The sequence below is a fragment of the Onychomys torridus genome, chromosome 20 (genome assembly GCF_903995425.1).
Source record: "Onychomys torridus chromosome 20, mOncTor1.1, whole genome shotgun sequence".
Taxonomy (NCBI): Eukaryota; Metazoa; Chordata; class Mammalia; order Rodentia; family Cricetidae; genus Onychomys; species Onychomys torridus.
In genome coordinates, this window is record NC_050462.1 from 45572069 (window position 1) to 45592433 (window position 20365).

Sequence of the window (20365 nt, forward strand, 5' to 3'; positions counted from 1 at the left end):
CCAGAGTTCCCCTGGGTTCACTCTCTCGCACCACAAGTAAGTAGTCAGTAAGAATGGTAGTTAAGAGCATGAAGCAAAGAACACTCCATTCAATTCTCCATCTTTCCAAAATCAAATATTTATAATTCATCCATAACATAAAAATCTATTCACTAGCCGGGCGGTGGCGGCGCACGCCTTTAACCCCAGCACTCAGGAGGCAGAGCCAGGTGGATCTCTGTGAGTTCGTGGCCAGCCTGGTCTATAAAGCGAGATCTAGGAAAGGCACAAAGCTACACAGAGAAACCCTGTCTTGAAAAAAAAAAAAAAAAATCCATTCACTGCCTTCAGGGCAAGGAACCAGGACTGAGCGGTAAGCTCTGCCAGCTTCTCCCACTGGCCCGGATGGGACTCCATGGCCAATGAACAATTTAGGTCTGTTAGTCTTCCCAAACATCCAGAGCCTGGCTAAGCCACGTGTTTACTGTTTGTGGCTCTAGGGCTCAAAGCCAGGCAGGAGGACCCCTTGCGTGGTAAGCAAGCTCAGAGCTACCCAGCTCCTCCACCAGCCCCAGGGCTCCCTCCTGCCCACTCGCTTCACCTGTTGGCACTCATGAAATGCCCCGCCTGCCTGCTCACTACAAGTTGTGTTTTCTCTTAGAATTACCTCTCGGAACAGGACTTTGCAGCCGTGTTCGGCATTACAAGAGGGCAGTTTACTGCTCTGCCTGGCTGGAAACAGCTCCAGCTGAAGAAAGAAAGGGGGCTTTTCTAAAGCAAGGATGCTGCTGTCCCACCACAGGAGAGAGCTAGCACATGGTGCCAACATCAGCAGAGACGTCACACACCCACCGAGCCCGACATCCGGCTGCCTTAGATACACCCACCTGAAATCCACAGCACGCCCTTTTCCTCCTCATTCAGCCTTGCATTCCTTGGTTGTTGTACACGAAATGTTGACTGCTCACTTTTTGGCTTTTGTGGCCTTTACAGAAAGCATGAATGTAGACAGGTTGAGAGAGAACCAGAAGCTGAGCTTAAACTGTGTCATGCATCAGGACCCACATTTGCTTTTAAACTATACCCTGTTACCCCCAAAGCACTGGAATTACTTGCACACTCACTGAAAGGCTGTACTCCAAATACCCAGGTCTACCACTTGCCAGAGCATGTTCAACTTTTCAAATAAAGAGGCCATGTGAGCACATCGACGTCCTTTCTAGTCCTCCAGGGTCCTTCTTATGGTGACTTCAGTTACTGTGGGAACAGCACTTCAGTGCTGAGATAGTACAGAGGCATGCTGAAGCTGGGCCTGGTCCACAAACCTGTAATCGCAGCTACCAGCTCAGCCAGGACAGGCGCATAGTGAAGTCATGGCCTGCCTGGGCTACAGGCTGAATTCCAGGCCAAGCTGAGCGACTCACAAAGACTCTGTCTCAGAATGTTCTTTTTCTTTTTTTTTTTAAATAATTTATTTATTTATTATGTACACAGAAGAGGGCGCCAGATCTCTCATTACAGATGGTTGTGAGCCACCATGTGGGTGCTGGGAATTGAACTCAGGACCTCTGGAAGAGCAGTCAGTGCTCTTAACCTCTGAGCCATCTCTCCAGTCCCCAGAATGTTCTTAAAGTGCACAGTGTAGGGCGGGAAAGATGGCTCAGGGGTTGAGAGCACTTATTGCTCCTGCAGAGGACCCAGGTCCAGTTCCCAGCCTCCACATGATGGTTCACAAATATCTGTAACTCCAGTTCCAGGGGACCCAATCAATGTCTTCTTTTAACCTCAAGCAGGCATCAGGCATGTACATGGTACATATGAATACATGCAGGCAAAACATTCGTACACATAAAATAAAAATAGATCTTTAAAGAATGAAAAGCACGCTGGGCAGTGGTGGCACACGCCTGTAATCCCAGCACTCGGGAGGCAGAGGCAGGTGGATCTCTGTGAGTTCGAGGCCAGCCTGGGCTACCGAGTGAGTTCCAGGAAAGGCGCAAAGCTACACAGAGAAACCCTGTCTTGAAAAACAAACAAACAAAAACCTGCCTCAGCTATACAGGAACCCCAGCCCCAGCAGCCACACCCACTTGAGGGGCACATGCTAGTGTGTGGACCACTTCAGAGGGCCTGCTGTGGTCATCAGCCAGTGAACCCACGTCTTCCGGACAACTCCAGCACACAGCAACATAGTAAGTCCTGATTACAGGAGCAATACCGCAGGACACATTCCAGGGGAGATGTCCAAGACACCACAGAATGAAGGCAGAATCAGAGATCTTTTCATCATAGGAACAAGACAGAGCGTGTAAGAAACCTAGGGAACCCCGTAACAGATTGACCATGGGGACTGAGGAGACAGCCTACTGGGTCAAAGTGCTTACGACACAAGCCTGGCGTGTGCGCACTCACACACTTACACACAGTTTTTTAAAACTTCAAAAGTAGTTAAATCCAGTATTATTCGAATGAGAAACTTCTACTTTATTACACAACTACTTAGCAACTTTACCTGCGAGTCTATAATTTCATTATAAACTAAAAAGAAAAAACAAATTCGAGGGTTGAAGAGGTTTAGAAAACAACTTTTTATAAGGAAACCCAGATGTAAAAATAAATATTCCACCCAGGCCAAAACCCTATTCGGCCTCCGCTGCCTCTTCGGCCTCCCCAGCCTCTTCGGCCTCCCCACATTCAAAGCGAACGAAATCCACTACGGACACGCCCTGGGGCTGCACGTACTGCCCCAGTGTGATGGAAGGGTCCAGCAGGTACGGCTGGGACAGCATTCTGGTCTCGGTCTCTCCTCTAGGCTCATCATCCAGGGAGCCGACAGAGAGCGGGGCCATGCCCACCACATGCTGCCCCAAGCGGCGGCCCACGTCCTGCAGGTTTTTGTGCTGCTCACAGGTCTCGCAGACGACCAGGGCCCCGTACTTCCCCAGCACCAGGTTGTTGAGCGAGGGGCTCTGCAGTGCCCCGTGCACGTAGGAGCCAACATAGAACCCAGACGGCACCTTCACCCAGGCAGCTCGCTTAAGAATCATGTTTTCTCCCAGTTTCCCTATAAAAGAGCAAAAAACAAGAAACAACGACCACTGGGTTGCGATGGCCACGGTGGCAGAAGCGAGGCCCAGCGTGCACGGTGACCTTTCTGTATGTGCGGTAGATCCACAATGAGACACAGACCCCAGCCTCAGCTCGTACTTAGGGAGGAAGGGGAAGAGCAGAGCACTCTAGTTAAGGCGAGGCTGGCTGCCACGGACTCACCTCCCAGTTTTGCCTCTTCCCGGCTCTGTGACCTGGGGTATTTATCACCTATACGGTGGAAATGACACTACCTACCTTTCAGGGTTACTTCACAAAATAAAGAAGGTGACATATGCAAGAAGCATGTCTGGTGTCTCATGTACGGCGGGCACACAGAACCTGGCTGTTCTCCTCAGACTAAACTCAGCCTGAGAGAACTCAAGTGATACACCCACCCACCTCTATGTGGCAGAGTTGGAATTACAACTCAAAGCAGACCCCAAAGCAGTTAAGTCACTCTCTCGAGAACACAACCACAGCAGACACACACAACTCCCATCACCAACAGTATCTGGGAAAGGTCTCTAACAAAAGCCCCAGGAACTCGAAACCCCAGTCACCTGACAGTTTCAACTTCTGCTCACTACCAAAAGTACAACGATAACATTCCCATAACCTCACGAGAACCAAAAGCAGATCTCTTTTTCCCCCTTCTCCCCCAGGATCCCCTCCCAAGAGAAGCTGAGATAAAGAACAGGAAGGGACGGGGGGGCTGAACAGCAGGGTCTGAGAAGATGCAGGGTTAGCCACACTTACAGTCAGAGGTCATGAAGAAGATCAAGAAATCGAGTAAATATGAAAACAGCTCAGAACTCCACCCAACAGTTAGTTACCAGCAGCTGACAAGGCCAAAACTCCCATTTCTACCAGGATTTCTTACCACAGCTGTTGACATGGCTGCTCACCCATGCATGACTCACGAGACAGAACTATGCCTTCACTAGACAATGCAGCAGACAAGAAAATTCCCAGCAATTACAACCCAGCTTGCTTCCCTCCCTCCATCTGGACACATGGAAAGAGAGCAAGATCCTCCCTGAGACCACCACAGTGACCGGGGCGTGGTTCCCCCACGGTGGCTTCTACAGATGTGTACCTCAAAAACTCACCATCTAATTCCTAACACAGATGATCTTAAACTTCTTTAGAAAAAAAGATTTACTTTTTTATATATGTAGGGTGTTTTGACTTCGCTTATGTCTGTGAACCACATGCATGCAGTGGCCTTGGAAGCCAGAACCCCTCGGGACTGGAGGAATTAGAGATGGTTGCTAGCCACCATTGGCTGGGAATTGTTTGTCCCCTGGACGAACAGCCAGGGCTCTTAACTGCTGAGCCACCTTCCAGTCCCTTGAGTGAACTTCTCCTTACAACACACACAGAAGTGGTCAGCTGGAGCTGAGGACCTGTCGTCTCTGCCTTTGTTCAGTCAGCACAGTGATAAAATCATTTTAACCAGTTGTAAACCACTAAGAACCATGAGAGTTAGTTTATAAACCTAAATTTCTTTATGTAATCCAGGATTCTGACCAGAACTCCAGTTCCTTTAATATACTAACAACTTAGAGCTTGGGGATGGTGCCTCCTTTGGCTCTTCAGGGTGCCCACAGAGACACATGAGCTTGCAATTCTTTTTTTTTTTCCATTATTACTGAGAGTTTCATACATGTGAATGGCATGTTTCCATCATATTCACTCCAACGCCTGAACTGAGGTCACAATTACTGAATGACACCAAAGATACCAAGAAAACCAGATCTTAACGTCCACCTTCCAGAACCCGCCGACACTCACCAATTGCTAAGGCCAAGTGATCCTTGAGAGAACCTTCTCGGTTGGGCCCAGCTGCAAGTTGAGAGAGCTCGGAGGAGTTCAGGAAGCCCTAGGTGCAGGAGACAAGAGTGAGCTGGCTCTGCACCCCCGAAATCAGAAAACAGGCAAAAAGATGACCATCTACAAATGGACGAGGCTCCCACGAAGCCAAGGATGAGTGAGCTGGCTCTGCACCCCCGAAATCAGAGGTTAAGATGACCATCTACAAATAGACGAGGCTCCCAGGAAGCCAAGGATGTTAAAAATGGACAGCGTCGTCACACTTGAAGTCTTACTTTCTACTTACTGCACCATCCCAACTCCACTGACTCTCACCCTCAGGCTACCTTCTTAGGATTTCCTGGAAACCGGGACCGGGATTTTACACAATCAGAAAGTATCGACACTAGCGGGTTTGGGTGTGGTTGCCAGGAACTCATGATGACGCCCAAGCCGGCGGGGACAGAGCAGTGTCCAGCTGAGCGCTCAGCCTCGGACTCTGTGGCTCTCGTGCTGAGGACTCGAGGACACATTTTCTGTTTTATTACTGTTCTGGGGCGACAGAGCCGCATTCTGTAGTCTTGAAAAGCTTGGAACTCACATTGTAGCCCAGGCTGACCCTAACTCCTGGAAATCTTCCCACCTCTGCCTCCCAAGTGCTGGGATTTCAGGTACGTATCACCTCGACCAGCTTGATGAGTATGAGTTTTTTGTTTTGTTTTTTTTAAAGCACATTTACATGAGATTATTCATCGAGCAATTATTTCTAATTATTGAATTTTGGCAATAGCCGAAATGCCCAAACACCCGAGATGGGCTGAATAATCCATGGCACATCTACACAACAGAATACTATGCAGCTAGGAAAAAGAGACAAAGACATAGTGAATATGGTGGCACATGCCTTAATCCCAGCACTTGGGAGGAGGAGGCAGGAGGAGAAGCTCGTGGCTAGCCGGGGCTACACAGGGTAGCTAATGCTGGCCAAGCCTGCTCGAGACAACGCCTCAAAGGACAATCTTTATGAACTGCTGTGAACTGTTTCCATGACACATAACAAATGAAAAACCAAGTCTACATGTTACCATCTGTGCCAGAAATCAGTGTACATTTACACTTACTTTTACAACAAAAAATACTTAAAAGTAAAAACATGATCCAACGATCCTGCCTATCTACAGAAGTAGATAAGAATAGGAGATGGGGGGCTGGAGAGATGGCTCAGTGGTTAAGAGCACTGTCTGTTCTTCCAGAAGTCCTGAGTTCAATTCCCAGCACCCACATGGTGGCTCACAACCATCTGTAATGAGATCTGGCGCCCTCTTCTGGACTGCAGTCATACATGCTGTATACATAATAAATAAATCTTAAAAAAAAAAAAAAAAAATAGGGAGTGGGGGAGTGGGGCTGGAGAGATGGGTTAAGAGTACTGGCTGCTCCACTCAGGAAGCAGAGGCAGGCAGATCTCTGTGAGTTCAAGGCCAGCCTAGGCTACAGAGTGAGTTCCAAGAAAGGCACAAAGCTACACAGAGAAACCCTGTCTCGAAAAAAAAAAAACAACAAAAAAAAGAGTACTGGCTGCTCTTCCCGAGGACCCTGGTTCAATTCCCAGCACTCACATGGTACTAACTCCAGTTCCAGGAGACCCAGTGCCTTTCCTGGTCTCTGAGGACACTGTACACACGTGGTGGGTTGTATAGTTAGAACATTCATACACATAAAATAAAAGTAAATCTTAAAAAAGGAAAGGAGAGGGCTGGAGAGACGGCTCAGGGGTTAAGAGCGCTGACTCTTCTTCCAGAGGACCCGAGTTCAATTCCCAGCACCCACATGGCAGCTCACACCTGTCTGTAACTCCAGTTTCAGGGGACCCCCACACCCATGGTAAAAACACAAATGCACATAAAAATAAAATAAAATATACTTTAAAAAAAAAAACAGGAAAGGAGAATGGGATTCAAGGCTGGAGAGAGAACTCAGAGGTTCAGAGCATATAATATCTTCCAGAGGACCTGAGTTCAGTTCCCAGTACCCACACTGGGCGGCTCACAACCATCTGTGACTCCAGCTCCAGGATCTAACATCCTCTTCTGACCTTTGTGGGCACCCATGTGCATACAAACAAACATAAAATAAACTTTGTACAGGAAAAAATAACCAGCTTCAGGAAGGATTAAGAGGGGGCCAGTGAGACGGCTCAGTGGGCGAAGGCAGGTGCTGCCAAGTACACCACCTGAGCTGCCCCCCCACACACACACCAGTAAGTCTATGGTAATAAGAATAACGTAATAAAAATATCTTTAAAACAGCGAGTAAGCCATCTCATCTTTTTTTCTAAGAGTTCCTTTAAAGACCCTATTAGAGTCATTCACCGGATATTCTGATCGGCTGGGGCTGAAGAATCAGCTTGTGATTAACCATCGACGCCGTCTGGCCAGGACTGAGAAATGGGCTGTGATTAGTAAGAAATCAGCATCATTGAGGCGAAATCTTCTGGGAAGAGTTTCTTCAGGATCACCAAGTAAGGCAGCGAGAGTTGGACCCCCAGCACCCACATAAAGAGATGGCCACCCCAAAAAGAACAGACCCCTAAGACGGGGAGTGAAAAATTCAGCAAGCAGGAGACCTTCAAACTCACTTTAGTGTATGTGGATTGCTGATCCTTTAGGCTCTGACAGTGAGACATGGTTCCCAGGGCGACTTGCTGGACCAGCTGTTGAAATTTTAAATTTCTAGAGACAAAATCCGTCTCACAGTTTACCTGTGGGAACAAGTGGATATCGCTGTGTAAGCTGTTGACTAAGTTTCTCAAGAGTGCCTGGAGGTTGGAGACCAAGCAAGCTGCAGACGCAAGAGAAACAAGTGACCTCGGGTTTCAAAGCAGCAGCTCCCTTGTTCTGGGGAGGCAGAAACCAGGAAGTGACTGTTGCCGCGGCAGCCAGTCGGCAACAACCTGCGCACCCAGGAGGACCCCAGAACGCCCTGAAGGGCTCACCACGAGTTCACCGCTTGCCTGTACCACACACCCTAATCACTTTGCCCATTAACCTCTTCCAGCTCCAAACCTTTTCTGTTTTGTGAATGGGTCTCAGGCTGGCCTTGAACTCGGTAAGCAGCTGTGGATGACCCTGATCTTCCTGCCTCTACCTCCCAAGTGCTAGAATCACACCCACGCACCGCCACGTCCTCTCTCCAAAGCCTTGTCACTATCACTTGTTTATCTCATTCCTTTACCGGAGCCCATCTGCATCTGCTTTTTCACCAGCTGTGACGCTCGGGCCCCCCACTTATCGGTCAATACACAGCAAGACATTAATTACTGACAATAAAAATCTGTTTTTCTCATCTTTTTTTTTTTAGGGGTAAAGGGGTCAAGATTTCATGTTGTAGCCTAGCTGCCCTCAAACTCACTGTAATCCTCCTGCCTCAGCCTCCTGAGTGTTGAACTCACAAGTGACAGCCAGCACACCCTGATGCTAGTTTCTAAGCCTACCTGTTCCAGGTAACAAGGCTGCACTGGATTCACACTCAGGAGAAGTGATCTAGGTGGCTAGGCCGTTTCCCATCAAGACACCTGCACATTTCTACACTTAAACATAGGCCTTGAGAACTGAACTCCACATCACTGTAGTCTCAAACAGGTTTCTTAAGCATGCAAAGGGTCTACCATAAACCTATACTCTAAGACATGGCTGTTGCACGTATACAGAACCTCCAACAACTCACTTCTACTAAGACAGCCGCATTTCCCTCCTGCAGCAGCCCGATTAAGCCTTCTTTGGTCTTCCTCCCGTGGAGCTTGGCCGCTTTACTCCAACCCTCCTTCTGGGCCTGCTTGTGCAGCCAGGCCTCTGCCTACAAACGGAAAAGGAAAAGGAAAGCCAGTCACAGAAATCAGAAATGAATGGTGCTTTCAAACATATCCAAACCAGGGCTGGAGAGATGGCTCCGAGCTTAAGAGCACTGGCTGCTCTTCCAAAGGTCTTGAGTTCAATTCCCAGCACCCACATGGTGGCTCACAACTATCTGTAATGAGGGCTAGTGCCCTCTTTTGGCTTGCCTGCAGGGACACATGCAGGCAGAACACCATACATAATAGATACATAAGTTTATAAAAAATAAGATAAAATATATCCAAACCAGTTGGGCAGTGGTGACGCACACCTTTAATCCCAGCACTCAGGAGGCAGAGGCGGGAGGATCTTGAAGCCAGCCTAGTCTATAAAGTGAGCTCCAGGGCAGCCAGGACAGTCAGAGCTACAAAGAGAAACCCCGTCTTGTAAAACAAAACAACAAACAAACAAATATATCCAAACCAACTGGTTCTTTCTTCACTCCCGCATTCTACAACAGAAACCAGTCAACTACTAAATGCTCTAACCAGGCACTGTATGTAGCCAGTGTGTTTGTATAACTTTAATCTTCACAACCCCACTATGGGATAGAAGGCAGTGTTCTCATTATACAGACAACAGTAACACAGCTCTACAGGATGAACTGCAATGTACACAAAGTCACCTGCGTGCGCACGCCTCTAGCATCTAACTTCAAAATTCACACAAACACTGATCTCCAAACAGCAGCAAACCCCACAGCCCTCTAACATGGAGTACTGTTAGTTAACTCTGGGATTCTGGGTCAACTGCTCCCAATGAAGACGAAATCGAAGGGTAAAGCTATCGTGGAGGCCAAGTTCAAGTTCTGGGCTCTGTCGTTCAGGACGCTGGGCAGTAGGTCACATCTATGCTCCCCAGAACGGCCCCGGAAGAAAAGTACGAGGTCGAGCCGTAGCACCAGGTCGAACGGCAGGCACCCGCTCCCACCTGTTTGAGATCGCCGTCACAGGTCTCCAGGGCTTTCTTGCAGTTGACAAAGGAGTAGCCCGTCTTCCGCCGCAGCTTCATAAGGAGCTCCTTGCTGGAGGCAGACGAGGACAACCGGGGGCCCGCGTGACGCGTGGGCCATGGCTGGGACAGCTGCAGCAGGACCGGCCTCGCCTGGAGGGAGTAAGGAGAGAGGGATGAGCAGCGGGGAGCGGCCCGGGCTGGACAGCAGCAGGCCAGGGAGCATGTCTGCAGGGCATGCACCTCGGGGGACCGCGGGCGAGCAGGGTGGAAGGGAGCCGAGCCCGGCTCGGGGGACGGGCAGGGCACGCTCACGGCACCCGGGAGCGCAGGTCAGCCCCTGGGCCAGGACCCTCACCGAGCGGCCGGTGCACACGGCCGGGAAGAAGCGCAGAGACCGCAGCAGCGACATCCTCTCCAGCAGCCGGACACGCCGCCGGCCCCTGCCCGGCACACAGGTGAGACGGCGGCCTACGGCGCGGCGCGAGGGCCAAAACTCCCCCCGCCCCCCGCTCCGGGACGTGTCGCGCGAGGATGCTGCCACCTGCAGGCTGGAGGACTACAATCGCCTCTTTTGCTTGGCTTCTTAAAACATTTCACGGAAGACCCAGCCCTCAGTGGGTGCAACCGAGAAGTGGCACGATAAAGTTGTCACAAAATAACAACATAAGACATGTAGGTAACAGTTTATGTTTCTTTATTTCCAATGTTCATATTCAGCATTCATTTAGGACTCAGGACAAACGGGAGGTAGGCAGGTGGACTCAGGAAACTGTCCAAGGTCACCCAGAGAGGTGAAGGAGTTCCTTCAACAAACCGAATAAATAATTATTGAATTAGCAAAATATCTGCTGGGCTGGAGAGATGGCTCAGAGGTTGAGAGCACCGTCTGTTCTTCCAGAGGTCCTGCGTTCAATTCCCAGCACCCACATGGTGGCTCACAGCCATCTGTAATGAGATCTGGTGCCCTCTTCTGTATACATAATGAATAAATAAATCTTTTATAAAAAAAAAAAAAAAATCTGCTGAACACCTGTGTGCCTGGTGCTGTACCACAGCCCTGTCCTCCAAGGTGTCTATTGGCCAGGAAATGAGGATCAGGTAAGACAAGATAAGGTCCCTAAACAGTTTAAAGATCTCCCAAGAAGGAAATCACATCCAAAGAGAAGAGTCAGGGAAAGGAGGGTTTTGTTTGTTTGTTTGTTTGTTTTAGAAGCAGAGAGTGGGTTTTAACTGAAGCAGTGGCCCTTCCGGTAAGAGTGAAGACGTAAGAGAATACCGCCATAGAGTCAGGGAGCAAAGAGTAAGGGCTTTTGCAATTTGTCTAAAAGTGCAATACAAAAGGAGTAGGAAATGAAATACAAAGTTTGTGAGCACGCGGGTGTAGCTTGAGTACCAAGCAAAGACGTTCCTTCTTGCAGCAGAAGCTAATCCAGCAGGGTTTGGAAAGGCTGCAAGAATCTGAAGAGTAGCTTGGAGGTTAAGAGAATGGCGGTGGACACACCAGCGATAGCTGTGCACCCAGACAGTGAGTGTGAAGAGCCCTACCCAGACTACCCCAGAGGGCAGAGACGAGACGTGAAGGTAAAACAAATTAGGAAGGAAGAACCAGAGATCAGAAGAACCTAGAACTCAATCCAGAGTTGGGTACAGTGTGATAGTCTGTGATCAGGTCTTGAACTTTGCAAAGGATGAAGGAGCTACAGCCCAAAGGCACAGCTCTGTGGCTCGTCCCCAGGCTCAGGTCTAGGAGAACTTGTCTTCGTGAGAGTCATATCACAGCAGGTGAGAAGCAGGAGCTCTGAGGAGTCTTGGTATGAGCTCTCTCTCTCTCAGTAGCTACATGTTTGGGGATACAGAAGAGGATCACAAATGCTCATTTTTTTTCCCCTTAAAGAAATGTCAAAGAATGTTTTTTGTTGTTGTTTGTTTTTGAGACAGGGTCTCACTCTATAGTTCTGGCTGGCCTCAAACTCCCAGAGATCCACCCGCCTCTGCCTCTGGAGTCCCTATGCCACTCCTGGGCTAAGAATGTGCTTTTAAAAACAGTTCATTCTGAGGCCGGAGCAGTGATGGTGCACACCTTTGATCCCAGGACTCGGGAGGCAGAGGCAGGCGGATCTCTGATTTCGAGATAGGACACTCCTCCACTGAGACAGGGGCTGAGGTCAACAGGCAGGGTGATGTCTGGCAGGTCTCCCTTCCCTGTGCCTGGTCTTATAGATGTTGACATTCACGTCCTCATCCCGCTGAGCCAACTCCAGTTGGAAGTGCTGGGGCAAGAAGAGTTGAAAGAAGTTCGCTGTCCCATGCTCCTCTCTCATCTTGGAGGCCAGGTAGATGGTGCCATGGGGCCCACACAAGTGTTGGAGGGTCCCCAACAGCAGTGGGAAGGTAGATTCCAGGTACACGATATCTGCCCCCAGCACCAAGTCATAGTTTCCAGGAAAGCCATGCTGGTCAATTCCCCAGGACAAGGCACACACCTTCGCCCGGCCTCCAGACGGCACGTTAGCGCGGACATTATCCTGGATCTGCTTTAGGACCAGTGGTAAATCAGTCATGGTAACATCCCCCCCTGAGGGAGAGCGAGGAGGAGAAATCCAAGTCAGAGGGACCGTGACAGGGCTCATGACTCCTGCCTGGAGGGTCCAGAGGCCTCAGCGCCTCACGTCTTGACAGCCCGAAGTTCGCTGGCTTTTGGTTGCCCTAACCTCAGCCTCACCCATACCACTCTGGTTACTCTACATTCTACAACATCAACATTCTCTCTGAGCTAATCTTCAACCTCTCTGGCCAACACACACAACAACTAGATGTCAGCAAATGCCTGGGCAAGACTAAACTGGGAGGTGAGCTGGGCACCCCCCACCCGTCTACCCACCCAAACTCAGAAGAGGTGACCTCAGCTGAGCCCTAAAGGACGAATCAGTCAGGTGAGGCTTTCCAAGCAGAGAACAGAGTACAAGCACCTGGCAGAAAGGGGCACGGCATAGTTAAGGAAGGCTAGAGTCCAGAAGAGGGGTTCTCAACCTGTGGGTCTTGACCTCCAAATGACCATCGGAAAACACAGATGTTTACATAACAGTTCATAACAGTAAGCAAAATTACAGTTTTGAAGCAGCAAAAATAATAATAATAATAACAGTTTTATGGTTGGGGGTCAGCACACCATGAGGAACTGTACTGAAGGGTTGAAGCGTTAGGAAGGTTGAGAACCACTGCTCTAAAAGATCAAGACCCAAAATGAGGACTTTGACGTGTTAAAGAGAGAGTCAGACAGAGTGTGTTCACATGCCAAGCAAGCACTCTGCCACATAGCTACATTCCCAGTCCGAGAAATAGGTTTTAAGAGCAGAATTTGGGGTAAAGACGATCAGATCAGTATTACAGAATATTCACAGAACGAACATATGTACTCAGTACTTGCTAAATACTAAGGATACAAGGGGAAGCAAAGCAAAACTACCGGCCTCCCTAAAGTTTCATTCTAGACGTGGAAATACTCACAATGCCACTGAAGCGGAAGCATGGTGAAGAGTATAGAAAGCAGAGATAATAAGACCTCACTCACTCATCCTCACCATGGGTCTGGATGCCAGGTGGTGTCTGGAATACCTCAGTGAGCAAGACAGGTAAGAATCCACCCGTCATGGAGTTTACAGGACAGTGCCAAGAAGGGCTGAGCGTGATGGTGGCAGCACAGGCCTGTGATGTTAGCACTAGGGAAGCAGAGTCAGAACAGTCATCAGTTGGAGACCAGCTTGGGCTACGCAGCAAGACCCTGACTCAGAGAAATAGAAGAGGGCTGGAGGGGTGGGTAAGTGGCTAAGAGCACTTGCTGCTCTTCTAGAGGACCCAGGTTCGGTTACCAGCACCTATATCAAGTGGCTCACAATGGTCCAAACTATAACTCCAGGGACTATGATGGCACCCGCACTCATGGACACAAACCTATATGCAGATATACATGCCTACAGGTAATTCAAAATAATAAAAATAATGTTTTAAAATAAATAAATTTTAAAAAGGGAGCAGGCTGGGGTTGTAGCTCAGTTGGTAGACTACAAAAGACCCTCAGGTTTTATTCCACCAAATAAATAAGTAAAGTAATTAATTTTTTAGACTGGACATGATACTACATGCCTGTAATCCCAACACTAGAGAGGAACAAGCAGTCAGATCAAAAGTTCGAGATCGTCCTTGGCTACATAGTTAGAGGCCAGCCTAGACTACATGATACCCTGGTTTTTAAAAAAGGGGAAACAGGGCAATAACGTAACTCAGCGGAAGATGCTTGCCACTGCTGGGTGGTGGTGGCGGCGGCAGCGGCAGCAGCAGCAGCGCACGCCTTTAGTCCCAGCATTTGGGAGGCAGAGGCAGGTGGATCTCTGTCAGTTCCATGCCAGCCTGGGCTACAGAGTGAGTCCAGGATAGCCAGGACTACACAGAGAAACCCTGTCTCAAAAAAAAAAAAAAAAAAAAAGGGACAAAAATGGGCAAGAAAAGGTGACAGGACCAAAGGAAATGACCCTGAGCACAGTGACACCTGTTTGCAATCACAGCACTTGGGAGGCTGAGGCAGGAGGACTGTAGTCCTAGACCGTATGGGGCTACATGGCAAGACACAATGTCAACAAACCAAAAATAAACAGGGCCTGGTGGCTCGCTCACACCTATAATCCCAGCCTTTGGGGAGCAGAGGCCAGAAGAGGAGGCGTTTTAAGGTCAACCAGGGTTACAGCAGACCTTGTCTCAAAAAAAAAAAAAAAAAACAAAGCAAAGAAAGAAATAAGACACACAATACATCAAATAGTATTATGTGCTACAGTGAGGCCCGATCAGGGAAAGGTATGAATCCTTTGAGGGTGAGGGCACGGAGCACACCTTTAATGGGAAATCCTCCTTAGGCATTATTAGGAAAGACCTGAAGGCAGTTAGCGATGGAGCTCTCCCTGGCTGAAGTCTCCCAAACAGCAGATCAGCAGGCACAGAGAGCGTGAGGCAGGTCTGTGCTGTGTAAGGTGTGAAGATCCAGCAGCAGGGCCACACAGCAGCAGGGGCAGAGTGAGAGGGGACAGAGGGGCCACACCTATGGTGAGGGAAGGTAGGGAGAGTTTGAAGCAGAGGGACAGCCCACACTGACTGGGGGTTTACACTTCAGCACTCTGATTGCTGTGATTAAAAACACACAAACAGGGGCTGGAGAGATGGCTCAGAGGTTAAGAGCACCGACTGCTCTTCCAGAGGTCTTGAGTTCAATTCCCAGCAACCACATGGTGGCTCCCAACCATCTGTAATGAGATCTGGCGCCCTCTTCTGTATACATAATAAGTAAATAAATCTAAAACACACACACACACACACACACACACAATGCTGGGCGGTGGCGGTGGACGCCTTTAATCTCAGCACTCGGGAGGCAGAGGCAGGCGGATCTCTGTGAGTTCAAGGTCACAACCTGGTCTCCAAAGTGAGTTCCAGGAAAGGCGCAAAACCACACACAGAGAAACCCTGACTCGAGAAAAAAAAAAAACAAAAAACAAAAACCACAAACAACCTGGCTGGGGAGATGGCTCAGCAGTTAAGAGCACTTGCTGCTCTTGCAGAGGACCCGGGTTTGACTCCCATCATGTGACCCACGTGGTGGCTCACAACCATCTGTAACTCCAGTTCCAGGGGATCCAGTGCCTTCTGACCTCTGCAGGCACCAGGATTCCATAGGGCACACACACACACACACACACACACACACACACACACACTTATACACTTACACACATGGAAAACTGCAGCAGGGCAAGAACAGAAATAGGAGGATTAGTCAGGAGGAGTTAGAAATCAGGTGGTGACAGTGACTGAGAAGTAGTCAGGTCCTGAACATATTCTGAAGCTGCTGTCAATGTTGATAAGCTGATTCTCTCTCTCTCTCTCTCTCTCTCTCTCTCTCTCTCTCTCTCTCTCTCTCTGTGTGTGTCTGTGTGTCTGTGTGTCTGTCTTTCCTTCTGTGTGTCTGTGTGTCTGTCTTTCCTTCTCTCTCTCTCTTTCACACACACACACACACACACACACACACACACACACACACACACAGAAACTGAGAAAGACTTTATTTTGACTAAGGGTGTCTTTTGGGACATTTGGCCTAACTCAGGCCAAACTGCCCACATATGTCAATGCAGAGGGCTTCAGGAGAGGCAGGCTTGGAAACGGGAGCATGATTTCATTGGCGAGCAAAGTTTGAAACGTCCATCAAACAAGCACATGAAAATATTGAAAAGGCAGTGGGTTATGTAAACGAGTCTGGATATAGAGATGATGGAATCCTGATCCTCACCCTTAAAAAGGACACTCAAAGCCACAAAATGATGTGATTTCTCCAGAGGGAGCACAGACAGAAAAAACTAAGGGGTCAAAAGGGCTCCTCCTGAGCTCGGGGCACTCAAAGTTCCTGTCATAAGCATGAAAAGGAACCAATAAAAAAAATTTAAAAAAAAAGAATGGAAAAGTGTGCCAGCGATGTAGGTGGAAGCCAGAAGTGTGTTGGCCCAGAAAGCAAAGGACTTTTCAATGAGAGAAGAGTATCATTGTCAAATGCTAAGTCAACTGGATTGGGCTAGAAACTGACTCCTGAGTTCACACCATGGGGTTAGAAGTGAAGCTCAGAACCCCAGCAGAGACACAGAGGGAGGGAAAGTTCACCTGGAGTGGACTGAGAAAAGAACAGAAGGAGAGGAACCACAGTGACTTTTTATTTTATGTATAGAGTGCTCTGTCTGCATGTACACCTGCACACCAGAGGAGGGCACCTGATCTCACTACAGATGGTTGTGAGCCACCACATAGTTGCTGGGAATTGAACTCAGGTCCTCTGGAAGAACAGTCAGTGCTCTTAACCGCTGAGCCATCTCTCCAGCCCCTACAGTGACCTTAACATTTGGATGTGTTCTCTCATGAGCAAAGAAATGGCTCAGGAGATGGAGGATCAGCCACTGCTCTCCTCCACAATAGGAATTTCAGCATAGTTATGTACATACATATCATATACACATACATACAATGCCCCATATAGACACACTGTGTGTGTGTGTGTGTGTGTGTGTGTGTGTGTGTGTGTGTGTAGAGAGAGAGAGAGAGAGAAAGAGTCATCAGATGAGAGTGACCGTGCAGAGGAGGCACTCACAGTATGAAGAATAAGAAGGTTAAGAAACAGATGTAGAGCCAGGCGGTGGTGGCGCACGCCTTTAATCTCAGCACTCGGGAGGCAGAGGCAGGTGGATCTCTATGAGTTCCAGGCCAGCCTGCTCTACAGAGGGAGGTCCAGGACAGCCAGGGCTACACAGAGAAACCCGGTATCCAAAAACAAAAAAAGAAAAGAAAAGAAACCGATGTCAGGCTGGAGAGAGATGGCTCAGGGGTTAAGAGCACTGGTAGCTTTTCCAGAGGGCCTGAGTTCAAATCTCAGCAACCACATGGTGGCTCACAACCATCTGTAATGGGATCTGGTGCTCTCTTCTGGCATGCAGGCATACACACAGATAGAGCACTTATACCAAAAAGAAAGGAAGGAAGGAAGGAAGGGAAGGAGGGAGGGAGGAAGAAAACAGAAGTCTAGGATCGTGAAAAAATAAATGGGCAAAGGAAATTTGACAAGCTAGCTGTGTAGCACAAGGCCCCACCTGAGCTCAGTGAAAACAAGTTTAAAATGAGTCTAGTGAGTACAATTGTGTGGGCACTAAGAGGGCCTAGCCCAGCCTGGGCTGGGGGTGGGGGAGGCAGGAAGCCTTCCCTTGAAAGGGTTGTTTGAGCCTAGCAATGAAGAATGCATCTGCATTAACCAGGCAGTAAAACTGTTGCAAGCAGAAAGTGCAGCCCTGGTGAAGTCCCTAAGGAAGGGGACATCAAAGCAGGTTTGCAGAAGGGACAGAAGAGGCCAGGGAGAGGCACAGAAAGAGGAGAGAGAGGGGGGCAGGACACTGGTAGCCAGGTTAAAGGGTCACTTCCACCCTGAAAGAAGTCAGGACCGGTAGGCGATTTGGTGGGGTGGGATGGTGAGAGCTCCACATTGAAAAAGCCATTGTAGGGTGGTGGGAGCCAGGATCTGGGTGGGAGCCAGAAGCAAGAAGACCAACCAGTCTGACGACTTCTTATAAGTCTGAGCAAGTGATGGTGCTGGCTCAGCCTGGGGAGCCCCGAGTGGAGTCGAGAAAACACAAGAAAATCCAAGAGATGTGTAGGAGTTAAGACCCACAGGACGCAAAAGGTTTTGGTGATGAAAAGCAGGGACACGACCGAGGTGATGTCTAGGTTCCACCCTGGGCGGATGGCGGCTTCGTGCTGGGAGAGGCCGAGGGAGAAACAGGTTTGATGGGGGGAAATCACAGGGTCGGTTTGGAAGTGCCAACCTTTTCCCATGCAGAAGCATGAAGATACTTAGGAAAATCAGGGCAAGAAGCAGTTAGTGTCCTAATTAAATATGGTGGGACAAAGAATAGACAGTTGAGCAAGTATTGATAAGGCAGGGCCGGCTGATTTCTGGGATACAAAGCAAGAGACTAGGAGATGACACCCAGATTTCAGACTTGAACTTGGCAACTGAACAGGGCACAAAAAACAACCCATGATCTGACAGTAATAAAGACAGGTGTTCTCTCTCTCTCTCTCTCTCTCTCTCTCTCTCTCTCTCTCTCACACATACACACACACACACACACACACTTTCCCCCTTGCCTTCCTCCCTCCCTTCCTACCTGAGACAGGGTCTTACACTGTAGCCCAGGCTGGCCCTTGGCCTCAGCAGTCTTCCCACCTCTGCTGCCTGAGTGCTGGGATTACAGTCATGAACCCCAGTCTTTGGCTTCTTTCCTTTTAACCTAACTTTCTGACTCTCATCCACCCACCCACCCTCAACTCCTCCTCTGTCAGAGCTCACCTAGGTGGATCTCCTTCAGCAGTGATAGCTCTGGCCAGAGCACACCCATGCCACATAAACCTCCCAACCGAGTGTGTACCATAGCGTCTTCTCACACTGTCCCTCACTAGACTACAAGTTCCTTGGAAAGCGGAAATCCTTTTTATTCGATGTCAAATCCTCAGCCCCCAGCACATCTCTTGACACACAGAGGACTTAGAACACATGTTGACTGAATGAACAGAAGAATAAATGTCTGCCCCTGCAAAGACTTTCCTTAATGTGACCCAGTTCTGTCCATCGGAACAAGGACATCCTAGTTTGCATGACTTAGACCACAAGGTAAGGAACTTTTTTAGTTTCTGGCTCTTTATAAAAACCGAAGCAGAATTTTCCTGACCCTTTCCTTTCCCAAGTCTCAAATGATTAATTACCCCCTACACCTAAAATGAATATATACATAATCATCACTCCCTAGCCCTCCAAAATCCATAACCTTGTTTGTTCTAGCAATAAAAACCTAAGGCTGTATTTGGTATGGTGGTACACACCTGTAATCCCAGCTCTTGGAAAATTAAGGCATGAGGACCAGAAATTGAAGGCTAATCTCCTTTACATAATGAGTTTTAGGCCAGCCTGGGCAACAAGAGAACCTGTCTGGACCACACACTCCACCCCACTCCCCCACAGAAAGGAAGGGGGGATGGGGAGGGAGGGAGGGAGGGAGGAGAGAGAGAGAGAGAGAGAGAGAGAGAGAGAGAGAGAGAGAGAGAGAAAGGAGGAAAGAGAGAGAAAGGAAAGAAGGAAGAAAAGAAAAAAAAAAAGAAAGAGAAGAGAAGAGAAAAGAAAAGAAAAGAAAAGAAAAGAAAAGAAAAGAAAAGAAAAGAAGATAACATTCAAGAAACTCTAACATAAGGAAGCTACAAAGCTTTGTGCCCCAGGTCTCTCCCTTCAGAACACCCATATGCATTTTAACCGAAAAGCGTCTCCAGGAATTTTTCATGGAATCCCTATCTGATTTGTTTTATCCATCCTCGAACCAACTATCCTGGGTGTTCTGAACTCCACAATCAGCGCAGTCTGTCTCACAGAAAAGTAGGGGTTTGTTAAAACGAAAGAACTGAGCTGAGTTCAAAAGCCCTGCCCACCCCAAGGAATCCACGTATTAACTTCTCCACACTCCACCCCCCCCTCCTCCCGCAATGCCAGCTCACGCACCCTGCAGCGCCGCCAGGATTCCCACGATGCCCGTCCCAGCGCCCAATTCGATCACCTTCTTGCCTCGAAAATCCACATTCTGACTCTCGAAATAGTTACACAGGCTCAGAGCCTACGAGGGGAAGGAAAGGAAGAGAGGGGGACGCTGTCACGGCTCCATATGGGAGAGGCGGGGTGGGGACTGGACCTCTCAGGGACCCTGACTTAGGGCAGCCCCTTCCTCACCGCATCCCACACGCGTGCCGCCACCCCAAGGCGCGACCCAAAGTTTTGCGTGATGCTCAGCTCGTGCCCACAGAAGCAGAACCGGCTGCTCTCCGAGTAAGAGTCGGCGAAGAGCCGGACCTCCCGTGGGAACACGGATTCGGGCTCGGGTTCAGGATCCGGGCGGGAGCTGGCCATCTGGCAGAGAGAGCACCCGAGCACCTCGGCCAGCGCTGGGATCCGAGTCCCTGGCTGCGTTGAGGCTGGGGACTGCCAGCCATATGGGCTGCTCCCAGGCACCGGGCCC

The 20365-nt window shown here is 49.1% G+C and overlaps 2 protein-coding genes across 2 annotated transcripts; both read right to left on the minus strand.

Moving 5' to 3' along the window:
- Positions 1–2239: 2239 nt before the first annotated feature.
- On the minus strand, positions 2240–10220 carry Tsfm (Ts translation elongation factor, mitochondrial). Its single transcript, XM_036169743.1, has 6 exons — positions 10084–10220; positions 9705–9878; positions 8608–8736; positions 7520–7642; positions 4864–4951; positions 2240–3043 (listed from the first exon to the last, which is right to left on the minus strand). The coding sequence occupies exons 1-6, from the start codon at positions 10135–10137 to the stop codon at positions 2619–2621; spliced, it is 993 nt and encodes a 330-aa protein (XP_036025636.1). The 5' UTR covers positions 10138–10220; the 3' UTR covers positions 2240–2618.
- A 1648-nt stretch (positions 10221–11868) lies between these two features.
- On the minus strand, positions 11869–20297 carry Eef1akmt3 (EEF1A lysine methyltransferase 3). Its single transcript, XM_036169473.1, has 3 exons — positions 20080–20297; positions 19855–19966; positions 11869–12303 (listed from the first exon to the last, which is right to left on the minus strand). The coding sequence occupies exons 1-3, from the start codon at positions 20254–20256 to the stop codon at positions 11894–11896; spliced, it is 699 nt and encodes a 232-aa protein (XP_036025366.1). The 5' UTR covers positions 20257–20297; the 3' UTR covers positions 11869–11893.
- Positions 20298–20365: the final 68 nt, after the last annotated feature.

Excerpts from the sequence above, each read along its gene's own strand:
- Tsfm (XM_036169743.1), bottom strand. The coding sequence starts at position 10,137 with ATGTCGCTGCTGCGGTCTCTGCGCTTCTTCCCGGCCGTGTGCACCGGC. Across the intron at positions 8,737-9,704 it reads GTGACGGCGATCTCAAACAG|GCAGAGGCCTGGCTGCACAA; the intron begins GTGGGAGCGGGT and ends TTCCGTTTGTAG. Across the intron at positions 3,044-4,863 it reads TCACTTGGCCTTAGCAATTG|GGAAACTGGGAGAAAACATG; the intron begins GTGAGTGTCGGC and ends GCTCTTTTATAG.
- Eef1akmt3 (XM_036169473.1), bottom strand. The coding sequence starts at position 20,256 with ATGGCCAGCTCCCGCCCGGATCCTGAACCCGAGCCCGAATCCGTGTTC. Across the intron at positions 19,967-20,079 it reads CGGCACGCGTGTGGGATGCG|GCTCTGAGCCTGTGTAACTA; the intron begins GTGAGGAAGGGG and ends TTCCCCTCGTAG. Across the intron at positions 12,304-19,854 it reads AATCCTGGCGGCGCTGCAGG|GGGGGGATGTTACCATGACT; the intron begins GTGCGTGAGCTG and ends GCTCTCCCTCAG.